Genomic DNA, 21349 nt, shown 5'->3' with positions numbered 1-21349 from the left:
TTTAAGAAATGTGGGCGTGGTCAAAAGCCTGTGTGTGCTGACTGAATAATGAATCTTCACTTCAACCTTTTCTGGCCTTGGAACAACCCAGAACGACAGAGCGGGGTCCTCGTTACATACTGTATAAAAATGAGTGTTGCATTTCAACCCTAACTAATGACATGGATATAGTATCATATTAATTTGAATACTATCATTTGCATATTTTATAATGCTTACATCACATAGCCATTAAAATCTTATTATATATATATATATATATATAATGCATAAGTTTTGTAAAGAAATACAGAAGACTGTTTACTATTTTTGTGATCACTTTTATTGTTTTATGTATAAAAACACCATCATCAATAACAAAATACCACAAATAATTTTGTTCTTATTTTGAAGCTTGTTTCAAGCAGTGTTCAAGAATCTGAAATCTGTTCCTCAAGCACTGCAGAAAAATAAAGGGAAAATTAAAGGACATTGTGATATACAATAATTTTCAATGGCCAAACTTAAGCAAATGTGTTTTCTTCATTCAAATAATGATAAAAACATACAACCTAGCTTTCTCTCTCTTGTGATTTATCAACTCACCACATGAAATGTTTACTTTATTTGATCGTAAAATGTCAGCTTGAATGTCATCCATGTTTAAATGCAGTTCATCAGCATTGTGCTGTAAACGATATGAAGAAAAACACACACTTTAAACAAAGTAAATTATACTGACTCATGGTTTTTTAAAAGTGAAAATGACAAATTATATATATGGTCCCCGTGAGGAAAACAGCTTATAAATCATACTAAATTATGTTTTTTGTAAAAATGCAGAAAGCTTTCTGTGAGGGTTGTGTTTAGCGTTAGGGTATAGAATATACAGATTGTACAGTATAAAAATCATGTCTATGGAAAGTGTGTTTGTGGTTCATGTAAACCCTATGTTATGGGGACAAAATAGGCATTTTTGGTCCCCATGAGGAAAACAGCTTATAAATCATACTAAGTGATGTTTTTTGAAAATCTAAAAATGCAGAAAGTTTTCTTTTATGGGTAAGTTTAGGGGTAGGTTTAGGGTTAGGGGATAGAATATACAGTTTGTACAGTATAAAAATCATTACACCATGGTCTGACTGAATATTCTGATTGGCTGGAAGGTGTGCAATAAAACCATTTAATGCACAGGTAGTTCCAAGTCAGTTTAATCACCAATCGATATTAATGTGTTTATTGAAGCATATACGTCACTTGCAAACACAGAGATCGCGCTGCACACATGCAGAAACATTCAGGAACACTGAAACTTATCAACACTACCCCTCGACTTTTATTAATAAAATAGCTTTGCTACTGAATCGCTACATTATATTTCTCAGCAACGAGGGGGTAACATCACTGTTAAAGGAATTCGCCTCGGCGAATTCCTTTAAAGGAATTAAACTCACAGCTTCGATGTTAATAGAGAGGGATGCTGCACAGACTATAATCAATTTATATTTTAGGCGATAATTAATTCAAATAAATACTGTAATTCATTCATTCAAAAAATTTAACTACTTTATCTCTGTGTCTAATTCAAAGCGGGCAGAATGCTATCTAATGAGCCATAACTGATGAAAATAACCTTCATTTTCACACATCTGGTCAAATACTGTGCTGCAAACATCAATAACAGCTTTAAGTTGTCATTGTTGGCAAATGACCAGGGTATAAGTGGAATAATACATGGCTAGCTTTGTGTCAAGTGGTTCTTGAGCTCCTTGTTGTGTCAAGTGGTTCTTGAGCTCCACATTAAAATCGTTTAATGCACAGCTAGCCATGGATTATCCATTACTTATGTTTATGGAATGTTCCCATAAAACATGAAAACCCGTGTGTGTGAAACAGTAAAACAGGAAATGACCTCACCATAAAAGACTCAAACAGTGTGCTGCCCATTGCTCTGCGTACATGCTCTTCCACCACTGGATACATGCGCACAAAATGCTAAACAGACATTACACATTAATATCATATTCTTGCTCAATACTGCTATTTACTTATGTCTGATGCAGAATGAACATGTAAGTGAGTGTGGATGTTTTAATTGTACCTCCAAAGCCAGACTGGCTTGTTTCTGGGCATTTGCATGTTCCTGGTTACCCACTGCATACAGTAAGTGATGGATCACTCTGAGAGAGAGGAGTTCTTTAGATATCTCCTCACTTCTCTGTGCCAGAATCCTGTAACATGATGTCAATATAATGTACATAATAAACACACAGCATGCCTTATATAATATTTTGTATGCATTTTGTCTTGAATGTATCTATCTGTTTGAAGTTACTGATTTTACCTGATGGTTTTTGCAGAAGCTGCTTGCTGGAGGAGCACAGGGAATGAATCAGTCATTTTGGCCACCTCTGTACCTAACAAAACACTCAAACTGTTTCAGCTGAATGTCAAATACAACACAAGACTCTCAGGTTTATGACTCATGTCAGACAAATCAATAACTGAGAAAGATGTTAATTCAAGCCATAATCCATGTTTGTTTCTCATCTCGTCTGCATCTGCTCCTTATAAATTTACAAAGCCCAAAAGGTAACAATTGAGAGGTTTAATTCAGGACGTCTCCATGATGCAACGTGGTCATAATGCAAAGCAGTATTGTTATTGGAGAACCACTGTTTCAGTTGCAAACAACAAATACCCTGGGAGTTACACAAGTTTTATGCCTTGCTTTAATTAAGAGAAAATGAGCAACAGATCATACCCTCCAGGATCTTGTGTTTGGGGTTTCTCTCTTTAGCTGGTTTGAGAAAAGCCACCAGACCCCTGAGTAGAGCCGGCCTAACCTCTGATTGCATGAGCTCTGTTATCAGTTCTATGGCTGGAAGTAAAAATAAAAGTGAAAATGAAACTGTGAGCTTCACAGAAGGGTAGACAACAAATAATGCCAAATTTGAAATGTACACTTGCCTTCATATTGTACTTCTAAATGCAGGGACCTCAGCAGATTTAGTAAGGGTTCCACTATGCTATGATGGGCTGTTTTTATAATGGGCTGGACAAAAAATATATATATAAATGTTGATTTTAATATTGATGTTTGATAAAAAAAAAAGTTAATTTTACCTTAATACAAACATACAGTAGTGTCCAAAAGTGATGTCTGGCCTTTTATTCCAATATAATTAAAAAAGTGTTAAATATTTTATAAGCATATTGCATAGTTGCGTATTACGGAGCCCCGCACATGACATGCATGAAAAAAAATAGTAGACTAAATTCTGCGCATGCTTTACTAAGTTGTTCCCTTGATTTAAAAATCGTGCACACGATTTAATAATTCGTTCCCTTGATTTGCTAAATTGTGCACATGATTTAGCAAATCAAGGGAACTAAATAGTAAATCGTACACACTATTTACTTTTTTTTCTTGCATGTCAAGTGTGGGGCTCCGTACTCCGTACCGTAGTGTTTGGAGTCATTTGTTTTATTTGTGATAATGCAATGAAATATGCCAAATTGTGAAGGCATCTTTTTTTGGTCAGGCTGTCATACAAAGAAATTATGAACATATGCGAAAACAAGAGAGAAGCAACAAAATATTAATAACTGATTATGTTGCAAACAAAAGGATACCATGTTAGGATAGAAAGTGTTTCTGTTTTCTGGTGTTTGTGTATTTGCTTTATTTATTGAAAAGCTGTCATTTTGCATTATATTCGCCATTATTTTTCCCTTGTTTTGAAGTTTTACTGCTAAAGCCGAGCTTTTCATTGTGTACAGTAATGTAATGTACAGTATACTATAGGTAAACCATTATGGTTATTTTGACTGCAGTCAGTTAGTCTTGTACCTGCTATTGGCAGAGAGGAAAACGCCCAATGCTCTCAACTGAAAGTCTAGACACGTTCCAAACATGTAGCTGGAAACAAAAAATGTAAGGATGCATACATGGCATGACTGAAATCTCACAATTAAACCTGTTGAAGTTTTAGTCTGACATTCAGGAGGTATCTACTTTTTTTAGAGCACAGATAGGTTAAGCATGACCATATGTGTGTGGATACGTTAGTCATACAAAGAAATTATGAACATATGCAAAAACAAGAGAGAAGCAACAAAATATTAATAACTGATTATGTTGTAGTCAATGTACATGTATGCTTTTTCCTGTGAGCATTTGTTTGCATAGTAAAATAAAACCTGTAGATGTAGTTTGCCTTTTTTGCCAAATAATTTTGTCACATAAACACCTTAACCATGTTTATTGTTTTGTTCCTACCTCATATTTAAAATATTTAAAAAAAAATAAAATATTTTCTTCATATTTTGATGGTTTAATCAAACTTGTAGGGTCATAAAAAACAAATATCCCCTCCGGACATCACTTTTGGCCACTACTTCATATACATATATACAATAGTACACATTTTTTTTTTTTTTTTTTTATGATTAAAAAAAAATCCTCTGGTGTTGATTGCCATCCTGCGACACTGTTATACCTGAACTATACACAGGATCTGTAAAACAAGCTGCTGTGCTCTTGGTGAGGTGCAGGTCAGCAGGGCGATCAGGCCCTTGTACACCTGAATCTGGTATTTGGCGTTTCCATGGGCCAAAGACTCTAGCAAGGCGGCGGCCATCCCCTGAGTCCTCTCCATCTCAGACTTGGCCAAACATTCAGCTACGGCCTTCACACCTGTCAATCAGAGAAGAACAGATGCGAGAGATTAAATCAGTTCATGGGCCAGTATGTATAATGTGTGTGAGTGTGTGTGTGTAAAGATGTCAGAACTTGCCTGTCAAAATCCCCAACCTTCAAAACATATCCAGATTGGATCATGCAAGGTTTTAACCTCACAATATTTTATGGAAATGTTGCAAACTCTCATTCTTTAAAATGTCACTGAAAAATGAGCTGGAACTGTTTAACTTTTTTACTGTCAGTTTGTTATGTGTTTGTGCAGTGTGAGTACCGTAGCTTTCACAGATAAGCTCTTTATATTTCTGGCCCGAGTTGGCGATGATCTGGAGCAGGTGAAGAGCCTCGGCCTTATCCTCTTCTTTGAGTTTGTTTTGCCCGAGAATCTCAAGCAGGGTCAGCACTCCACCCACCTCCAGAAACTCAATCATGTACTGATGACTGATCATGCATGCAAACAAAAGGATACCATGTTAGGATAGAAAGTGTTTCTGTTTTCTGGTGTTTGTGTATTTGCTTTATTTATTGAAAAGCTGTCATTTTGCATTATATTCGCCATTATTTTTCCCTTGTTTTGAAGTTTTACTGCTAAAGCCGAGGTTTTCATTGTGTACAGTAATGTAATGTAAAGTATACTGTAGGTAAACCATTATGGTTATTTTGACTTTGCATATTTGAACTCTATATTCAGTGCATTCAGTGCATTCTTTTACCTGCTATTGGCAGAGAGGAATACGCCCAATGCTCTCAACTGAAGGTCTAGACACGTTCCAAACATGTAGCTGGAAACAAAAAATGTAAGGATGCATACATGGCATGACTGAAATCTCACAATTAAACCTGTTGAAGTTTTAGTCTGACATTCAGGAGGTATCTACATTTTTAGAGCCAGATAGGTTAAACATGACCATATGTGTGTGGATACGATAGTCTTATCCAGGCAGTGAGCCGAGCAAGGAACAAGCTGGCAACTTGAGCAAACTCAAGCTCCAGTTCAGGGCACGTCTTTCCTGTGTTCTTGGCCAGAAAGTCCCTCAGCATTCGACTACGCACCGTCTTACAGCCCTGGTCCCACTCATGGAGGAAACTCATCACCTGACTGATGGATGCCTGCTCTTTACTGCTAGACATGACTCAAGCATTTCACAGACTGTGGAGGACGATGAAAATATGAGCTAATGTAACATACAAACATATTTGTACTGTACTTTTGGAAATTGTAATTAATAGATTTAGAACATAGATTTGAGATATATTCATTTAATAATAAATTCAGACGTGTAAAAACATAAATACGCGACAACTTGCCCCCCAAAATAAGTCATTACGAGATACAATGTTTGTGAAAACTAGTTTCCCCCCCCCCAAAAAACAGTATAAGAAGACTGTACATTGTTTATGTCTAAATATAAAAAAAGATAATAAACGGAGAATTACGCCAAAAACCTCAGTTATCGCATAATGTCAATTTCTCCATTATTAGAAAGACGAGAACGTAATTACTTTGCCGGTATACATTTTCTTTACGGTAATAAAACAGCTTTCGTCTGATTGTGGTTGTTTCCCATTTGCTGTATAACGCACACTCGAAACAGAAAATTAAATTCATTACTTTAGTATACAAATCTTAACAGTTTTATATCAGTTTTGTTTACCAGGTAACGGCGTATTTACAAACCACGGCATGAAACCATCCTCACCTTCACTTACGCTGATGTTTGCGGTTTCCATGGTTACTTACGTTTACGGTGTCCGTTTGGGAACATTCGAGGTCAGAGGTGTGAAAATGTGATTCAATAATGTAGTTTATTTATAACAGAATCGGTGAAGAGATTATTCACTTTATTTCTTTCTCTTTTACATGAAATTGAGTGAATTAGTTCTCTTTGAGAAAAAAAGGGAACAGAGAATTAGGAAAAAGAAAAGATAAGGGAGAAATTCTTTAATATAATTTTAGTTTTATTTTATTATATTTTATTTTAGCTAAACCACTTGAACATTTTATATCCAACACAAATGTATAAACATGAAGGTGAATACATTTAAACCTGTTACCTGAGAATCAAACCTGCTGTAGTTTAGCTCTCTACAAAGATCACAAATATTGAAAAACAATAATTTCTCTATTATAGAACTAACATGCTGATGATAAACAATCTATTGTCATCAATACACTTACTCAACTCATTTTGGGTTACCATACAGTTTTCTCCCTTCATTATTCAAGGTGCAAACAGAGAGTTTAGAGGAGTCCTCAACTGAGAGTGAGATGTTTAACCCTTTAAGTGAACTTTCAGAGTCCACCATGAGAATTAACACTATAATTGCACCGTACAAGGCTGGAAAAAAGGCTTTGTGTCCTGTGTTGTCGGGCAAAAAGGTAAAAAGTGCCGCCTATCCTTTCCTATTTCTTGGCATCTTGCACCTTCTGAATTTCCTGTTGGAAAAAAACAACTCATTTTTGTTTATAAAATTAATAAAATGATGCATGTCAACAATCTTTTTACAGGGATGAAATAGTTTTACCTCAATAAGAACACTTTTGAGTTTCTCATAGGCTTCTTCCAGGTCATCATTAACGATCACAATATCGAAAACTCCAGGTTCTTTACCTGCAGAGGAGAAAATGACAAGGGGATAAAGGTCTTCTCTCAAACACAATTGATTTACTGAGAGTGTCACTTACTGAGCTCCATGTCAATCCTCGCGGCCTCCAGACGCTTCTGTAGACTGTCCTCTGTCTCTGTTTGTCTGTCCCTCAGACGCTTTTCCTGTACAAAAATATACTCTAAACCATCTTCCTGTATTTTATGACAATTTAAAAGCTGTATAAACCTGAGATCTTTTATCAACTTACCAGGATCTCCATTGAAGGTGGCTGAATGGAGATGTAAATGGGGTTTAGATCAGTCTTCTTAATGTTTTGTACTCCTTGTATGTCAACATCCAAGATGCAGATGAGGTTTTGTGCCTGAACGTCCTCTATGGATGATTTGCTGCAAGTGACGGTACATTTGATGAACAATAACATTTAATTTTTTGTTGTTATGAACAACACAAGTTTACTTACAGCATACATAAGCATACAGATGACAATTTCCAAAATAAAATGTACCTGGTTCCATACATATTCCCAGAAAACTCTGCATTCTCAATGAACTCGCCCTTGTCAATTCCCTCTTGCATGCTCTCTCTGGTGACAAAGTGGTAATCTGGGGTTGAGGACAGAAATAAATGAAGATTCACTGTAAAACTAACCAAATTATGACCGCCAATAAAACATACTTGCATTGTCAGTTGGTCTGTTGCTAGTTAGCCTATCAAATGACCTGAAAGTGTGTTTATTTGACATTCTAGATTATCAGGTACTAGCAAAGGTGACGTCTAAAGCATTTTCACAGCTAAACAACAAAACAACTTCTGTTATGGTCAGCAGGGGGCGCCAAATGTTTATTTCAGAATCTCCGTTCGTATGAAAATAGTATAGTATCTTACAAAATGGTGGGAGTAAAACTTCTAAAATATAATAATAGTTAGTTTCCCTCATGAAATATATTTATAATCTCTTTTTCTCTCTCTCTCTCACACACACACACACACACACACACACACACACACACAATCCTTCAAGTAAAGCCCATGAGAAAGCTCCAACGCTGCATGGTGCTGGATTCATACCATTCTGATGGTTTAACTCCACTACAGCACATCAGACGGGATCTAAAGCGGGACGGGAATGGTTCTGCAGACAACACAAGACAAACAATTCACAGCTACAGGAGGGTAAAACACTGACATCATCCGTGGCAGCACCCATTAGCATAACAAAGTCTGTGGAAAAACATCATAAGAATTACAAAACAATGAAATTAGCAATGGTTGGTTGTAGTTGCATAAAAAATCCTAGATTCTGCATATCTCTTTTCCACATTAAAGTCTCAAATAATAACATAATGTATTTTTATTTAAGCTATTTTTCATCTGTTGTTTTTCAGTATAGCTATCCTTTGCTAACACCCAGCTAACAAAAAATAAGTAGGGCCTACTAAGACGCTTCGCTAATGTTCATATTAAGTTATGAAAACGTTACTTAAATGTTATCTGAACATCCAGATTTTTTTAATGCTTTAAAAACGTTTTTCTTTCTTGGTTATACTAAGGTTAAAAACACATTCAATTTTATCATTTTGCAAACATTATGGAAACGCGTTCGTTTTACGTTCTTTGAACATTCTGAAACAACTAGGCTAGTAACATTTAAAAAACGTTAGATGAACGTAAAAAACTAAAACCTTTCAGAAAAAAAAATTTCCATGAACGATGAATAAATTGTTTTTATGCTGACGTTTTGAGATTTTTGTTCACAACTTGAATTAAACATGCCAGAACATTAGCCAAAAAGTTCTTAAAATTTTCCCTGATAGCTGGGGAAAATACAAGTAAATTTTAATAATTTACTTGTATTAAAATAATTACGCAGAGTTTGCCCAAGTGACATATTACAGATTTTATATAGGCTATATATTGTTATATTATTTCATTGTATATTTTTTATCTTCAGGTTACCAATTAGAATTGTTTGACTGTCGCAAAAAAATAATTTTAAGGTTCTGTTGTGATGCTAATGATTTGTCTCTGGGTATTTGTGCTGTGGGGAAGCGATGTCATAGTTATTCACATCACATGGAAAACCACTAGGGAACACAGGGGGCTATTTTCAAAGGCTTTTTACTCCAAAGTGCACATTCATGTCAAAGAGAACATGTGATGTTAACAATCATAGCTGTCATTTTTGCCTAAAATGTAATTGGTATACAAAGTTTTAGATTTGAGAAAGATGAAAGTAACCCCCATTACTCTCTCATCACATTAAATATGTGAATTATCAGTGATAACCAATTACGACCAATAATGCAAACCAAATCTACACCTTCAGATGTCTCAGAGGATAGGATGTCTGCTACAGGAAGTAATGTAGCCCCCAGAAGCAATGGGAGACAATTCAGCCCTATAGAGAAAACAACAAAGGCACATTGGGGAATAAAAAGAGAAATTTACCCCTGTGAAATGTGGTGATATGTTTGGAAATTAATCTAAACAGTTCACCTGGGAGTAAGAAGCAGCAAAGAAGTGTGAGTAAGACAGTTTTGGAATAGGGTAGAGGACTGTTCTAATTGAATGGGAATGTAGGAGGAAAGACTTTTTTTTTCACTGATAAAGCAAGCCTTTCAATTATTATACAGAAGTTGTGAAGTGGAAATCCTGCCCTACCTTTTCCATTTTCCTCTCCTGGCCGAGGATTTCTGGTGGTGTCTAGAAAAAAGGTGGTCAAGTTATCAAACTATTCGTTCAGAATCTTTGGCATCTGGTTACTTGTCTACTTTGTCTCTAATGCTGATACATACGAGAGACACTGAATCCAAAAACCCCTTCATATTCCTTCATGAGTCTCTTCAACAGGGTGCTTTTCCCAGCTCCTGATGGACCGCTCAGAACTACAGGCCTGGGTCCTGACATTTCTCTGCCAGAGAATCAGAACAGATGCATTTGTTTGTTAAAGTGCATGTGACATGTTGGCCGCTTACTGTATGATATGCTGACTTGATTTTTGGTCAATAAATACACAAAATTTCAATGAGCCACAATTCTAATAGGGTTATGGGAAAAACTTTTAAATGGTTTAAATATACACATTTTTTAATGCTTTTGAAAAAAGTCTCTCTAAGAAATATGAAATATGCTCATCAAGGCTGCACTTATTTGATCAAATATACAGTAAAAACAGTAATATTGTGGAATATTATTACAAAATAAAATATTTTAAAATGTAATTTATTCCTGTGATTACAAAGCTGAATTTTCAGCATCATTACTCCAGTCTTCAGTGTCACATGATCCTTCAGAAATCATTCTAATATGCTGATTTGGTTAATAAGAAATGTTAACAGATTAATAGTTTTGTGGAAACCCTGATATTATTATTACTCTTTGGTGAATATAAAGTTCATTTATTTGAAATAGAAGAGTATTGTAACATTATAAATGTCTTCCAAAAATAAAATAAATAATAAAAAATCTTACTGACCCCATATTTTTGAATTGTATATAGCATAATTAAATGCAACCAAATGCAAGCAATATTGCATAAACAGGACAGCAAAATAAAAAAGCATATCAACTTTTACAACTGAAGTGAAATGCTTCCCATATCTTTTGACGTCAAAAGCCATTTGTCCAATAAGACTCTACAGTATTTCGGTGTAAATCCATCTGTCACTACCAAGCAGCCAAATTAGATAGATGCCAACATGGACAGGTTGTGTGACGTGTCTTCATTGCCAAAAATGCAAACAAGTAAATGTTTAAATTTAAAAAATGTAAAATAGAATACATTAAATATGGGTTCTCTTTGCAAAGAGGATTTTGTGCTGTACATTTGACCATGAAACCATCAAAATTCAAGAAAGATATAGTTTATACTGTTATATAGTTATAGTGTAGCATGCTGCATTCTTACATTAAGTACTATAAAAGATGTATTCAAAAGTCATTTATACTTAAAGTATACATAAAAGTCTTTATTATTAAATCACATAAAAAAATAAAAAAAAACTTCCATATTGAACACGGATTAGGTCTAGCAGGAAGCTTTTGTCTTGGTGCCCAGCAGAGAGAGAGAGAGAGAGAGAGAGAGAGAGTGCTATAAGCTAGAGAAGCCGACATGGACAGACACTGAGCCTATTGCACGGCTGCGTTTCTCCAACAGAGAAGCTCAGGAACTAATCCACTGATCCAGGTGATTAGTGATTCTGTTTTGAGGTCTCTGGACTGGGCCTTGTAATGGAGAATAGGACACATCAAGTAAAACAAAAGACAATTTTCTAATTTCCAGACTAAAAACATTATTATTATTTTTTCTTTTTTTTTTTGCATAGTTTATGGAAACATGGAAGTTTTTAAAGTAATTCTAAAAATGTCAAATGTGCTGATGATGTTCTGGGCGCCTCAAAACAGATTTAAAAAAACCTGATATTTTGAAAATAATGCGTCTTTAATGCAATTTAGCAAAGCATTTACATGATAGCAAAGGATTTACATGTTCGTGTAAAGTACCATGAAAATGTCTTAATGAAGTCAGGTTAGGCCAATGAAGAGGATTACCCAGCATAAGCCAAATGACAAAGGCCCAGTGACCTGATGCCCATCTTAATTTTTTCTACAATGTCTGTCTGGAATCATGTCCGGTCCATTTTTTAGGGACTCTGCAGGAGACTAGACAAACCAAGTGGACACTCAATCTGATCTGGGAAAACACTAAAGCGACATACAGCGGTTCTCATGTTGACTGCTCTCTGTTTATTCTATCAAATATCCCTGTTATGGATCTCCTTGAGACTTGATATCATATTTTGGCTACTGTATGTAATGTTTCTGGCTCAAGCACACAAGTGTGCTTATATTTTCAAGGCAATATGAAATTTTAAAACTAAAGTTTACCATGATACACACACACACACACACATTTGATGGTGAATTTTAGTTTAGTTTTTTACGTTATTTTAATAATAATGTTCTTCTTTAAATTACAATCACAATAAACCAGAAATTTTGAACACCAGAAAAAAACCAAGACTGCTCTTACCTTGTCTGTGCAGGTTAGATGGTGAAGTGACTATGTGTGTGTTTCTAACTCACTGACTAACTGCCACAGCTTACTGCCAGCTACAATTACCACCTCCTCCGTTGACTCTCAGCCAATCAAATCGCAGGTCTTGTGTATCTGTTGTTATGAAAATAATGGTGGGTTACTAATCATACTAAACTTTGAAAAGCCTTTAATAGTTTAGTAATCCTTTGTTTTTTTCTGAGCAATAGTGAAAATGTTCAAAAGCTTTTTGCCAAATCCTGTTTCTATATTAACACCCAGCCTGAGAAATATTCTATATATGGCTAAATAAATATAAGTATATAAATAAATATATAACTAAGCCCAGTCTTGACTATAACGTATTAACCTAGAATTGTAATATACTGCAAGACATAAGACAAAACTCAAACGATATTATATAATTGTATAATATTATATAAATATTTGAATATGTGAATATAAAATTACATTATATTAAAAAAAACCCAGAAATTATGCCATAAAAGTGATTATTTAAAGTGTGCTTATATTTTTATGGAATTTTAAAACTTAAATTCAACAACCATTAAATTTATGAGTTCTGATCTATCAAAAAAAAAAAAACAATGTTAAATTATTATTATTAAAATTATATCAATATTAATATATATTAAATTATCCATAATATAAAAATGCATAGATAACTAAAACATTAGTTAGGGTTGCTGGGGCTCTAAGTGTAAATATCCCCAAACTTTGGATTTCTTTGTGTTTTTTGTCACATTAGGGAGTTTTGAGGTAAAACTCACTGCGATTGCAGCGCAGCAGGTAATTTCCTTTGCATTAGACACATGGCTGGGCTAATCCAATGCTAACCTAAATCCACACAGACGAGTGTCCGTATACTGCTGCTAATTAGAGATATGTCGGGACATCAGCCTCAGACATCCTTTTATGGGGTCATTCATTAAAGGCATCTTTAAGAATGCCTATAACGGACCGGCCAGGTGGTAAGATACTCGTGATGCTGATAAAAATAGACTGAAAGGCAAGAGGAAATGCTGAGGTTTTTCACCTGCTATAGCAATGCCATAATCATGGCTTTGATTTCCATGAATGCAATGTGAGTACTATAGCTTTGAATAAAAGCATCTGCCAAACGCTGTCATTAGGTCCAGTCACAGTGATGGTGAAAACCATTTTAGAGCACAGCAATGACATTTGGTAGACAATAACTTTAGTTTTTATTTTTTGTCAAAGAAAAACAGATGAGTCTATACAAAATACATAATCATAAAACAAAGCTGGTTTTGTGTTTCATTCTATTTCAGTTCTATCAAAAAGTGCTTTACGATCTTTCAGTTACCGGTTGTAACTTGACTAGAGAGTCAGAAGTAACAAAACTATTGCTAAAATACCACAAAGGAAACTCTTTTTCTGTTAGTTCTGATTTGAGTTCCTTGAGTGCTAATGTCATAGCCTATAATGACTCTGTCAGGAGACCTTTATTCTGCTTGGCAGTTGAGAGTGAGGGCTAAGCAGAGATCAACCTCAACGTCCATATACTGCATTAAGAATCAACTCGACTAAGGGAGGGGAGCTTCTTGATGCAACTCTGCTGTACATACAGTACAATACATATCAATACAAATATCAGTGTAATTCATTACAAGAATGTAGACAATTACATCTACACAGCATCTTAGATAAAAGTTGAAGTACAAGAGCAAAAAATGTGGAAAATATACAGGGAACTACCTCAACTCAGAGTATCTGTTGCTGAACCTTGTAGTAAAAATTTTTATTTTTTTATGCATGTGAACAGTTTGATAAAATTAGCACTTTTTGAATTTACAAACCTTGTGAGAATGGCTTTGTAATTTTGCATCATATTTAGTGTCTTGATTTCATACATGCTTAGAATAAGGGCATCAAAATTGCATGAAATAATGTTTTTTTAAATGCATGAAATAAACAATTACACTATATCACATGAAATGGCTGAAACGATAATCATATTTAAAATATCCCATTCACTATTAAATTACAGTTACCTAATTATGGAAAATAAATGTACAAGATTCATTGCTTTTTTTGCACATTCTACACAAAACACAGTTTATGAATGATTCAAATGTTAACTGTTAACCATTTTGAATATATCAACACTGCTAGATTCAAATTAGAAAAGAATTCTTCAGTGTAAACATTCACAAAACTATTGGACAGGTTGCTCTATGAGAATAACTTAACAATATTTTATAAAACAAGGTTTTGTACATATAAACAACTTTTTTTGTGAGCAGTTTTACTGTCCTTACAATATTGTTACAAGATTTATACTTCATCAAGAAATGAACACAGTGGTCTTCATGTAACCGGGTTGCATTCCGACAGGAACTTTTTAAATGATTCTTTTGGGCAAGACGTACTTTAAGTTTTGCATGGGCCCAGAAAGGTTCTTCTCAGTAAAAGAGATCCGTTTGTGTAGAGTGCAAACAGGCAGATGACAGGACAGCTATAACTCTTCATAAATACACTCGTCTCAGGTCCCCGGGTGAGGTGATAGTGTTGCACTGTGGACACAGTTTCTTTGCTCCCTGCGAGAAAAAGGGACCAATGAAGATAATTTAACAATCAAAAACAACTGATACTGACACACAGGGTTGACTTGTTCAAGTCACGTGGTTGTGCTGAAAATCTTTTGTTAAGTACAGTATAATACTGTTATTTATCTCACCAGGGTGCGAAGCCAGCATTCCTCACAGTGGACATGCCAGCACTGGATAGAGGTCAGAGGTACTGTGTAGGAGTCCTGAAAAAATCAGGGGGAAAAACTTACGTTTACACAATAAAATTACAGAAATAAGACAAATGTAAACTACATCATCTTAATCTTAAGTTATATTATTATGTTCATATAATTAGTGTAATAAAAGAGCTTTAATACATACTGTCTTAATTCTGAACAGTATATCTTTTTGATTTATTGATTAAAACAAAATATAATTGAAAAAAAAAATCACAAGTTCGTTTGCCCATGTAATCTTTAAGCTATTAAGGGTAAACGCATTTGGCTTGATGTCCCGCAGTGGAGGGGCTCGAGGAAGCAGCTTTAACTTGAGCTTAGATATGCCCCCCCAGTGGGACTACTAATGTTTGGAAGATGAGTATGGTAGCAAATTGCATAAATTATGTTGGTGGAGCTGGGGAGGTGGAGGGCTGCCAAAACAGCTGATGCCGGAGCAAGGTGAATGGCATTTAAAGGGTTAGTTCACCCAAAAATTAAAATTCTGTCATTAATTACTCACCCTCATGTCGTTCCAAACCCCTAAGACCTTCATATATCTTCAGAACACAAATTAAGATATTGCTGATGAAATCCGAGAGCTCTCTGACCCCTTAATAGACAGTAGAGACAGTGCAGCACTTCCGGATTCTATGTCAGAACGCCGACTCAGTATTGGTCGACGCCGTACACGTGAGCAGCACGAAGCATGTGTGTGATGCTGACGCAGGAGCTGGCCAATAATGAGTCGGTATTCTGACATAGAACCTGGAAGTGCTGCACTGTGTCTACAATGTTAACAGCGAATGTTGAATGAAGTCATTATTTTTGTTTTGTTTTTGCACACAAAAAGTATTCTCGTCGCTTCATAAAATTAAGGTTGAATCACTGTAGTCACGTCGACTATTTTAACTTTGTCTTTAGTACCTTTCTGGATCTTGAAAGTGGTAATTAAATTGCTGTCTATGGAGGGGTCAGAAAGCTCTCGGATTTCATCAAAAATATGTGTTTCGAAGATGAACGAAGGTCTTACGGGTTTGGAACGACATGAGGGTGAGTAATAAATGACAGAAATTTCACTTTTGGGTGAACTAACCCTTTAATTGAAAGATTAGATGGGTTCACTCCTCCCGGAATTACGTTTAGGAACGTCACTTATATGTAAAACTTATATGGTCAGTAAGAGTAAATACTTTAAAAGAAATTAATACTTTTGTTCAGCAAGGGTGGGTTCAGTTGACCAAGTGACAGTAGAGACTTTTACAAGGAATGTGGAAAAAATCTATCACAGTTTCCACAAAAACATTAAGCAGCACATATTTCTGAAGGATCATGTGACACTAAAGGCTGCTTAAAAAATCAGCATTGCTGTCACAGAAATAAATTAAATTTTAAAATATATTAAAATAGAAAACAATTATTTGTATTGTACTAATATTTCACAATATTACTGTTTTTTTTTAGTGAATTTTTGGTCAAATAAATGCAGCCTTGGTGAGTATAAGAGACTTCTTTCAAAAACATAAAAAAAATGTACCAACCCCCAACTTATGAACGGTAGTGTGTAAATAATTCATATAAAGTACACATATAATTAAATTATGAACATTTATCTGCAATTAGTTATTACTATGCTTTTAGTCCTTTTTGAATAAATATGTAAATAGCAGGTCAATCTTACCATGCAGATGAGACACTTGAATCTGTCCCCTCGTGTGAACTGCTTCTCTAGATCTCTGATCCGTGTTTTCAGGGCCTCCAGCGTACTGAGGGAGGGGTCATCCGATAAGCTAAACGAAACAAAGAACAAATCCATCAGAGATTGATTACAGAGTCACAGCATGCTGAGGGCTTTGTCGCTGAAGGCCACATGTTATGAATTCTAAATTACACATGAACGGTAATCAGAAGACAGATTGCATCATTAAATGAGGTGCATTCAGAAGCAAATTCAACATTGTAATACATGAGTGTGCACGTCCCTAGATTGTATTGCCACAGTAAAATATGAAGTGTGCAGACTGCATATGTGTATGTTTGCGTAATGGTTGCCAAATTTGATTGGTTAGCCACAAAAGAATGGCTAAAGTAAAAACAAAAACAACAGAAATTTGTAGTAACTTGTAGACCTAATAAAAGTATAATATAATTCCAAAAATAAAACTTTTAGTGTGGGCAAGAACAGCATAAGACGCCCCGTTCAAGATGCAGCACTTCCCACAGCAGGTGAGGGACTGACATGTCAACGCATTGTGCAAACATTGTCTCAGTGTAATTGCTTTATTAGCGTGTCCACACAGGGACGGGCTGCAAGCGCCCCGCGGCGCACTGTCATTTGTCAGGAACGGTCCTCCTTCCCGCCTCACTAACCCTTCCTCACTCAAGTGTTTCCACTTCCCCACAATTAAATAACACTCGCTCAGAGCCCCCTAATCCCCGGTAGGAACATCCTGGCCAACGCATCCCCATTTAATCAGCTCTCAGGAATTGAACTATGACAGCAGGGGGTTTAAGTGATCCATCAAAAATGCCTCATGTAATAGCCGCCAAATATAAGCATAATGAATGCTGGTTTTTCTCTTGTAGCTGTCTGGTGGAAATATGAAATAACTGCCCTCGTCCTCAGGCTAAATACCTATTGGAAAGTGGTGACGGATCAGGCACAAAAATATGCTGCAGACCAGAAATCTTACAGAAGCTTATGCCTTTTATATATATATATATATACACCAATCAGGCATAGCATTATGACCACCTTCCAAATATTGTGTTGGTTCCCCTTTTGCTGCCAAAACAGCCCTGACCCATCGAGGAATGGACTCCACTAGACCCCTGAAGGTGTGCTGTGGTATTTGGCACCAAGATGTTAGCAGCAGATCCTTTAAGTCCTGTAAGTTGCGAGGTGGAGCCTCCATGGATCGGACTTGTTTGTTCAGCACATCCCACAGATGCGCGATTGGATTGAGATGTGGGGAATTTGGAGGCCAAGTCAACACCTCAAACTCATTGTTGTGCTCCTCAAACCATTCCTGAACCATTTTTGCTTTGTGGCAGGGTGCATTATCCGGCTGAAAGAGGCCACAGCCACCAGGGGATACCGTTTCCATGAAAGGGTATACATGGTCTGCAACAATGCTCAGGTAGGTGGTACATGTGTCAAAGTAACATCCACATGGATGGCAGTACCCAAGGTTTCCCAGCAGAACATTACCCAAAGCATCACACTGCCTCCGCCGGCTTGCCTTCTTCCCATAGTGCATCCTGGTGCCATGTGTTCCTCAGGTAAGTGACGCACACGCACTCGGCCAGGGATTCAAAATGTGATTCATTAGACCAGGCCACTTTCTTCCATTGCTCCGTGGTCCAGTTCTGATGCTCACGTGCCACTGTTGGCACTTTCAGCGGTGGACAGGGGTCAGTATGGTCACCCTGACTGGTCTGCGGTTATGCCGCCCCATACGTAACAAACTGCGATGCACTGTGTATTCTGACACCTTTCTATCAAAACCAGCATTAACTTCTTGAGCAATTTGAGCTACAGTAGCTCGTTTGTTGGATCGGACCACATGGGCCAGCCTTCGCTCCCCACGTGCATCAATGAGCCTTGGCCGCCCATGACCCTGTTGTCAGTTCACTGTTCCTTCCTTGGACCTCTTTTGATAGATACTGGCCACTGCAGACCGGGAACACACCACAAAAGCTGCATTTTGGCCCTTGTCAAACTCACTCAAATCCTTACGCTTGCCCATTTTTCCTGCTTCTAACACATCAACTTTGAGGACAAAATGTTCACTTGCTGCCTAATATATCCCACCCACTAACAGGTGCCGTGATGAAGAGATAATCAGATAACTTAACCTGTCAGTGGTCATAATTTGTTATGCCTGATCGGTGTGTGTGTGTGTGTGTGTGTGTGTATATATATATATATATATATATATATAAAAATTTTTGGTGTGTGTGAGAGAGAGAGAGAGAGAGAGAGAGGCCTTGTTATTTTAATAGTGATGATGCAACATCTCTAACCTGAGGGTGTACATACAAATATGTAAAAAAAATCACTGCCATATAATACATTTATGATCATTTAAAAAAGTATTTCATAGTTTCCGTGCAATCTGACACTCCTCGACTGATAAATGGATCATTCAAGCTGATTAATGATTTACTCCGTAACATAAGTCAAACACGCTTCAGTGAACCTGCCAAAATGTAACTCCGCTGAGAAAGAACTGATTTGTGTGACTCTTATTGAATGGGTCAGCCATGTATAATTCCTCATGTGTCCCTTCCATGAGCAAACCTGACCTCAGTTGCACGATTAGTAATGTATAAAAATCTGTCCCAGCGCACACAGAGGGAGTTAAAATCTCTTATCCCAACAGGATTTAAGAAGTGCTGTATCATGATCCAGCAGAGATCTCTTCCAAGAAAATGACATGGATGTTGGAGAGTCTGGGAGGGAGGCGGAAAAAGGTGGAGGAGAGTGGGTGAAGGAACTTAAATGTACATCTCCCATATGTATATCTCCCATATGAGCATTACAGCTCAGTGTGTCTGAAATATGTTTACAAACCACTATGCCACAGCTCCAACAGCATTTGTATACCAATTCAATCAATTAGGATTGGTTTCAAACTATTTCCACTGATGTATACCCAAATAATGCACCTAAAAGTGTACATTAAAGCGATGAAATGGAAGTCAAATTCAAAAGTGAAGGCAGATTAACATGAGCTTGCAGGAGGGATTCAAGCAGACAAAGTAACTGGAGAAGTCCGGCATACGTCATTCGAGAAAAGTTCATTTTCACCAGAAGGTCCAGTTATGTTTACATTACATGGTAAAAAAAAAATAAAAAAAAAATACAAAAATGAAAAATGCATGGATGAATAGTTCACAACGAGATGTATAACATCCATTTAAATAATAGAGTGAATTTTCATTTCATGCCGATTTTAAGGTACACTTACATCTCTAACTCGCTGTTTTTACAGGTTCTTGGAGATGTTGTGCTTGTATTGTTGTCAAACTCTCCATTACTTGTAGTTGGAGCTTCTGCAGACAAGACAATGAACACCATTATTCATTTAATTTATGCAATATATGTAGCGTCTTATAGTGTGTGTGTGTTTGTGTGTGTGTATTCCGTACACACACACAAATATAAATATATATATATATATATATATATATATATATATATATAGTAGAACCAAAAAGAAGCAAACTACATTTACACCTGGCACAAAAGCAATAAAGATCTAAATTAGAGTGAAAACATCAACTACATCAACTACATCTCTTAGCTCACCTGAGTTTGCAGACTTGGCTTGTTCTGGAGATAACCTGCAGGCTGTCTCTCCACTTTCAAAGCAAAAAAACAAGAAACTTTATTACTTTATTGATAAAGTAGTTGAAAGCACTAATAAAATGTGTGCTGTTTGTGTCTGTACATACTTTAAAACCGCTCCTCTTAATGCCTGCCTCTCCTCTGCGTCTCTGGGTTCATTTCCTGAACAGGGAATTACATCTGCCTCTGTGTATCTGAGATCATTTGCTAAGGAAACATTTCTTATTATCAAAAAAGCTTTCACGAAAAAACAAAAGATCAATGCACTTCCTTGCTGTGCCACTCTGACAGCATTGAGGATACTGGGCTTTTCCATACTCCAAAGTATCATCACCATCCACGTCCAGATCCACATCACTGTCCTGGTGCTCTTTCAATGTACTGCCCACCAAACCTTAAAACATTTAAAATAAGCATTCATTAAATGATGGAAAACAATAAGCCTTAAGAGTGATATTACAAAACAAGAGCGCATTTCACATGCCAAAGGAATAGAGAGTGTGTACTTTAAAAATAGGTTACGATACAAATGAACTGCAAAGTGCTAATAAAATAAAAAAGTGTTTAAAAAGGACTGTATGACCTCTGATTTCTTTGTGATCGACTTTGTCTCTGTTTTTGACCCCTGGCTAAGGTCTTTTACAGTAATCTCCTTCTCAAGAGGTTAACACCACTCCCATTACCTCACGTGTCTGTTGTGAACTAATCACACACACACAAGCTCTGTTGCAAAACCAAGTGAGTTGCTTTGCTGCTTACATTTGCGGTCACTGAACCTCATAAGTGACAGATTTGGTACGCTGTGCATAGGCAATAACTCTACAGATCGACTTGACTTTTGCATTTAATTTCAAGACTGAACAGCACTTAAAGTGTAACTTTGCCGATTTTTACACTTAA

The 21349-nt window shown here is 36.3% G+C and overlaps 3 protein-coding genes across 8 annotated transcripts in view; all 3 read right to left on the bottom strand.

Moving 5' to 3' along the window:
- Positions 1-299: 299 nt before the first annotated feature.
- Positions 300-6409, bottom strand: armh1 (armadillo like helical domain containing 1). Of its 4 annotated transcripts, XM_051903274.1 has the most exons (12): positions 6337-6385; positions 5607-5831; positions 5395-5463; positions 4956-5122; positions 4482-4678; positions 2950-3034; positions 2744-2860; positions 2324-2396; positions 2081-2210; positions 1897-1974; positions 586-667; positions 300-439 (listed from the first exon to the last, which is right to left on the bottom strand). In XM_051903274.1, the coding sequence occupies exons 2-12, from the start codon at positions 5810-5812 to the stop codon at positions 411-413; spliced, it is 1233 nt and encodes a 410-aa protein (XP_051759234.1). In that variant the 5' UTR covers positions 5813-5831; positions 6337-6385; the 3' UTR covers positions 300-410. The 4 variants fall into 4 exon arrangements, with proteins under 4 accessions (XP_051759234.1, XP_051759233.1, XP_051759232.1 ...); XM_051903273.1 differs by lacking the exon at positions 300-439 and having other exon boundaries at positions 452-667; positions 2324-2390; XM_051903272.1 differs by lacking the exon at positions 300-439 and having other exon boundaries at positions 453-667; positions 6382-6409.
- Positions 6410-6619: 210 nt separating this feature from the next.
- On the bottom strand, positions 6620-12402 carry guk1b (guanylate kinase 1b). Of its 2 annotated transcripts, XM_051904579.1 has the most exons (8): positions 12324-12402; positions 10087-10202; positions 9953-9994; positions 7797-7893; positions 7539-7677; positions 7368-7452; positions 7208-7293; positions 6620-7118 (listed from the first exon to the last, which is right to left on the bottom strand). In XM_051904579.1, exons 2-8 carry the CDS (start codon positions 10196-10198, stop codon positions 7086-7088), a joined length of 594 nt encoding a protein of 197 aa, XP_051760539.1. In that variant the 5' UTR covers positions 10199-10202; positions 12324-12402; the 3' UTR covers positions 6620-7085. The 2 variants fall into 2 exon arrangements, with proteins under 2 accessions (XP_051760539.1, XP_051760541.1); XM_051904581.1 differs by lacking the exons at positions 9953-9994; positions 10087-10202; positions 12324-12402 and adding an exon at positions 7967-8322.
- Positions 12403-13556: 1154 nt separating this feature from the next.
- Positions 13557-21349, bottom strand: part of rnf220b (ring finger protein 220b) — a 39148-nt gene continuing 31355 nt past the window's right edge. For both annotated transcript variants that reach the window (XM_051904501.1, XM_051904502.1), the window contains 7 exons: positions 20753-20843; positions 20557-20643; positions 20411-20463; positions 20070-20154; positions 16778-16886; positions 15049-15123; positions 13557-14908 (listed from right to left, as the gene is read on the bottom strand). In XM_051904501.1, coding sequence (XP_051760461.1) covers positions 14837-14908; positions 15049-15123; positions 16778-16886; positions 20070-20154; positions 20411-20463; positions 20557-20643; positions 20753-20843 — 572 coding nt within the window. In that variant the 3' untranslated portion in view covers positions 13557-14836. The remainder of the gene's footprint in view (positions 14909-15048; positions 15124-16777; positions 16887-20069; positions 20155-20410; positions 20464-20556; positions 20644-20752; positions 20844-21349) is intronic.

This window comes from Ctenopharyngodon idella, chromosome 8 (assembly GCF_019924925.1).
Source record: "Ctenopharyngodon idella isolate HZGC_01 chromosome 8, HZGC01, whole genome shotgun sequence".
Lineage (NCBI taxonomy): Eukaryota > Metazoa > Chordata > Actinopteri > Cypriniformes > Xenocyprididae > Ctenopharyngodon > Ctenopharyngodon idella.
This window is presented reverse-complemented; position numbering and strand designations above follow the sequence as displayed.

What these genes read in the sequence shown, in the direction of transcription:
- armh1 (XM_051903272.1), bottom strand. Translation starts at nt 5,812, where the DNA reads ATGTCTAGCAGTAAAGAGCAGGCATCCATCAGTCAGGTGATGAGTTTC. An exon ending in ACTGCCTGGATAAGACTATC is followed by an intron (nt 5,464 to 5,606) that starts GTATCCACACAC and finishes TTTTGTTTCCAG; the next exon opens with CTACATGTTTGGAACGTGTC. An exon ending in CACTGTTTGAGTCTTTTATG is followed by an intron (nt 668 to 1,896) that starts GTGAGGTCATTT and finishes TATCGTTTACAG; the next exon opens with CACAATGCTGATGAACTGCA.
- guk1b (XM_051904579.1), bottom strand. Translation starts at nt 10,198, where the DNA reads ATGTCAGGACCCAGGCCTGTAGTTCTGAGCGGTCCATCAGGAGCTGGG. An exon ending in GGGAATATGTATGGAACCAG is followed by an intron (nt 7,678 to 7,796) that starts GTACATTTTATT and finishes CGTCACTTGCAG; the next exon opens with CAAATCATCCATAGAGGACG. An exon ending in GAGGATTGACATGGAGCTCA is followed by an intron (nt 7,294 to 7,367) that starts GTAAGTGACACT and finishes TCTCCTCTGCAG; the next exon opens with GTAAAGAACCTGGAGTTTTC.